Here is a 4551-nt window from a genome sequence, read left to right as displayed (position 1 = left end):
CAGAATTACGTGAATTAAAGGAACAATTAAAGGACTTGTTAGAAAAGGGGTTTATAAGGCCTAGTGTGTCCCCATGGGGTGCACCAGTGTTATTTGTACGTAAGAAGGACGGCACGTTGAGAATGTGTATCGACTATCGACAATTGAATAGAGTCACAATTAAGAAGAAATATCCCCTCCCCAGAATTGCTGATTTGTTTAATCAGTTACAAGGTGCCAAGTACTTTTCAAAAATTGACTTGAGATCAGGTTATCACCAAGTGAGGGTGAAGGAGAAGGATATACCCAAGATAGCTTTTCAAACACGGTATGGTCATTTCGAATTTTTCGTTATGTCATTTGGGCTAACAAATGCACCGGCAATTTTTATGGATTTGATGAATAGGGTGTTCAAGCCATTCTTGGATGTATTTGTGATAGTATTTATAGTCAATATCTTGGTGTATTCAAGATCAGAAGAGGACCATGCAAATCACTTACGACAGGTATTACAAGTTCTTCGGGATCGGCGGTTATATGCCAAGTTTTCCAAATGTGAATTTTGGTTAAAATCTGTGGCGTTCTTGGGTCATATTGTATCTGATGAAGGAATAAGGGTTGATTCACAAAAGATAGAGGACGTGAAAGATTGGCCAAGACCAACAACACCCACAGAGGTTTGTAGCTTCCTAGGTTTGGCAGGTTATTATAGAAGGCTCGTTGAAGGATTTTCTTCTATTTCTACACCCTTAACTAAGCTAACACACAAGGCAACTAAGTTTCAGTGGAATGATGCATGTGAAAGAAGCTTACAAGAGTTGAAAAGTAGGCTAACTTCCGCACCTGTATTAGTACTTTCGGAAGGCACAGAGGGGTATGCAGTATATTGTGATGCTTCAGGGGTTGGCTTAGGATGTGTACTCACGCTGCTATGGTAGAGTAATAGCTTATGACTCAAGTCAACTGCGGCCACATGAGAGAAACTACCCAACACATGATCTTGAACTAGCAGCGGTGTATTTGCTTTAAAGATATGGCGCCACTATATATGGGGTTCACGTTGACATATATACAGACCATAAAAGTTTGCAATACATCTTCAAGCAAAAGGATTTGAATTTGAGGCAACGAAGATGGTTAGAGCTAATAAAAGATTATGACGTTGATATACTATACCATCCAGGGAAAGCAAACGTAGTAGCCGATGCTCTCAGTCGCAAGACAATATCAACTATTAATGAGCAAATCGTGGAAAAAGAAAGGATGGCGAAGGATCTACGTCAACTAGCTAGTTTGGGAGTTCGTCTTCTTGAAACCCCTAAAGAAAGGATTGTAGTGCATAATGCGGCAGAATCTTCATTAGTAGTTGAGGTGAAAGAGAAGCAGTTCAAAGATCCTACTCTACAACGACTTAAGGAGAAGGTAAATCAAGGTACAACAAAGGAATTTGAGCTTACACAAGATGGAGTACTTTGTTGTCAAAACAGATTGTGTGTACCTAATGTTAATGGGCTAAGTAGGAGGATAATGACAGAAGCACATCATTCAAGATATTCCATCCATCCGGGATCAACTAAAATGTACCATGACTTGAAAGGAGTGTATTGGTGGGGGGACATGAAGAAGGACATTGCAAAATTTGTGGCTCAATGTCCAAACTGCCAGCAAGTCAAAGTAGAGCACCAAAAGCCGGGAGGTTATAATGCAGTGTATGGAGCTTCCAACTAGGAAGTGGGACATGATCAACATGGATTTTGTCACTGGTTTTCTTCGCTCGTTTCGTAAGTTTGACTCCATATGGGTAATAGTTGATAAACTCACAAAGTCAGCACATTTCTTGCCAGTTAAGACTGATTATACAGCTGAAGAGTAATCAAAGTTATTAAGGAGATATTTCGGCTACACGGGGTTCCAATCTCTATTATATCTGATCGAGGAGCTCAATTCATTGCAAAGTTTTGGAAATCATTCCAAAAGAGTTTGGGAACACAAGTGAATTTAAGTACAGCCTTCCGCCCTCAAACGGATGGTCAAGCAGAACGCACAATCCAAACACTTGAGGATGATATGCTTCGAGCTTGTGTCTTAGACTTCAAAGGTAGCTGGGATGGTCATTTGCCACTTATTGAGATTGCCTACAATAATAGTTATCATTCTAGAATCAAAATGGCACCTTATGAAGCTTTATATGGAAGGAAGTGCAGATCACCAATTGGCTGGTTTGAAGTAGGCGAAACTGCTTTATTTGGACCAGACCTTGTTCTTCAAGCTATGTAAAAATTAAGGTGATACAACAACGACTAGCAACAGCTCAAAGCCGACACAAATCATATGCAGATGTTAGAAGAAGAGGATTAGAGCTTTCTATAGGAGATTGGGTGTTCTTGAAAGTATCACCAATGAAAGGGGTAATGAGATTTGGTAAAAAAGGAAAGTTGAGTCCACGCTACGTAGGGCCATATAAGATTATTCGAAGAGTTGGCCAAGTTGCATATGAGTTAGAGCTAACTCAGGAGCTTTCAGTAGTTCATCCGGTGTTTCATGTCTCAATGCTTCGGATGTGCGTAGGTGACCCATCATATATCACTCCTATTGAAGATGTACAATTTACAGGGGATCTCACCTATGAAGAAGTACATATTGCTATTCTAGATCGTCAAGTTAAACAGCTAAGGAATAAAGAAATGGCTTCAGTAAAGGTGCTTTGGAGGAACCAACAAGTGGAAGAAGTAACGTGGGAAGCTGAGGAAGCGATGAAATCAAAGTACCCTTATTTATTTGAACCTAAAGGGGAAGTCCAAAGTGCAGAATGGGGTCATTAATAGGTACGCATGAAAGGGTATTTCTTATGTGATTAACAGTTGATTTAAACTAAGGTTTGAACTTATTTAAGCTATCTGATTATGCTAGCATTCTAGGACGAATGTTCCTAAGGGGGGGGGGGAGGATGTAACACCCTGTATTTTACATGTACAAGTCCTACACATATGAAACTTGATTTAGTTTGGTGGTATAAGTAATGAAACTGATTTCCTAGATGAATGGTGACAATAAAGAAGTTATAAGGGTAACTCCCGTACATTGCAATATTGCACGATCGAGTGAACGCCAAATTTTAGAATTATTTAAATTCTGGATCGAAGGGCTATATGTAAGTCTAAATGTTAAGGTGATCAAGTGTATATATGTTTTGAGTTCAACTAAAGAGATTACGCTCGGAAAACGAATAAAAGAATTGAGGTGCTTGTTGGACTTTATAAAGCTAGCAGGTGTCACTTGCTTGCTTAGCTCAAATGGGCAAGGTAGATGGGGAAGATTAGTTCATGCATTAGTGGGCTCACTTGAGGCCCAAATTAAATAAAAAGGAAAAGGGAATGGAGATGAGGTCTCACACCAATCTGTCCAAGTCCAACTACTTGAGCCCAATAAAGACTAAGGCCCAAATTAAGGGTATAATTTTGGCCCATGGCTTAATATTAGAAAGGAGAAAGATTGTAGCCCAAGATGAGTACATAAAGGGCCCGTTTTGTGTATATATAATTCCAAGCAGGTGCATCACCTACTTGGACCAATTTGACAAATTAGTGGATGATATTAAAACTTAAGAGGTGGGGAAAAGTAAGACCTTTATTATCCACAAGTTGCTGGCCATTTCCTCACTTTTAAGAATAGATAAAAATCAGATTTCTCTCTAAGCTTCTCCTCTCTCTTTCAAAGCATAGCAGGATCCACAAGTTTCCTAGGGTTCTTGGATAAACCCAAGCCCTTGCAGGGTAAGATAAGTGAAATTACTAATGGATTTAGCCTAATTCTCTCATGGAATGCTAGATAAACATGCTAATTAGTTAAGAACAAGTAGAGGACTAAATCTGTCAAAAGTTTAATTACTCACTTTCCTTCGCTATTGAGTGGCTTTTCTCTTTTTCATTGGCTTATGTGAAGGGAAGCTCAATTTATTGAAGAGTTAAAATTAAAAGAAAAACGAGTTATAAGAATTAAGGTAAAGTGACTGCCCTATCTTTGTCTTCCTTAAACACGAGTCTAAGTATGATATTTTAAGTGTATTGTTGATAAGAATTCGTGGGATGATGATGGGAAACTATGGTTTCACGTCCTCTATTGTATGTTGGATTGTTACGACTGTTTTTGGGAGAGGTTGATGTATAAACATATTGGGGACAGCTTGGTTGATATCTGGAAAGGGTGTAAGTTGCTGATATTGAAATATAACTGTGTAGTGTACAAATGCAATAAAACAAGCGATAATTGAAAGAACAACCTTAGTTTGGTAATTACGGGTTTGCTGGCCGAGCATTATTATCGAGTGAGATTGGACTGCCTAAGCATGTTTAGTAACTACTAATACTAGTTTATCACCTACTATATTGTAGATAAGTATTTGAAAAGAAAGGAAGGTACTTCAAGGTAACTACAAGGTGGTACAGCAAGGTATGTAAGGCTTTTCGATTTCCTACTAATTAGCATGAAATCTAGACTCATCCTCGACACATAGAGGCAGCCTACCAGCTCCAACACGACTTATGACCTTGTTCTCACTCTTTAACATGTCTG

The 4551-nt window shown here is 38.9% G+C and overlaps 1 protein-coding gene across 1 annotated transcript; it reads left to right on the top strand.

Moving 5' to 3' along the window:
* Positions 1–1726: 1726 nt before the first annotated feature.
* LOC107062466 (uncharacterized) lies at positions 1727–2801 on the top strand. Its single transcript, XM_015313141.1, has 2 exons — positions 1727–1848; positions 2249–2801. The coding sequence occupies exons 1-2, from the start codon at positions 1727–1729 to the stop codon at positions 2799–2801; spliced, it is 675 nt and encodes a 224-aa protein (XP_015168627.1).
* Positions 2802–4551: the final 1750 nt, after the last annotated feature.

The sequence above is a fragment of the Solanum tuberosum genome, unplaced genomic scaffold (assembly GCF_000226075.1).
Source record: "Solanum tuberosum cultivar DM 1-3 516 R44 unplaced genomic scaffold, SolTub_3.0 scf00231, whole genome shotgun sequence".
Taxonomy (NCBI): Eukaryota; Viridiplantae; Streptophyta; class Magnoliopsida; order Solanales; family Solanaceae; genus Solanum; species Solanum tuberosum.
This window is presented reverse-complemented; position numbering and strand designations above follow the sequence as displayed.

Excerpts from the sequence above, each read along its gene's own strand:
- LOC107062466 (XM_015313141.1), top strand. The coding sequence starts at position 1,727 with ATGGATTTTGTCACTGGTTTTCTTCGCTCGTTTCGTAAGTTTGACTCC. Across the intron at positions 1,849-2,248 it reads ACTGATTATACAGCTGAAGA|CTATGTAAAAATTAAGGTGA; the intron begins GTAATCAAAGTT and ends TTGTTCTTCAAG.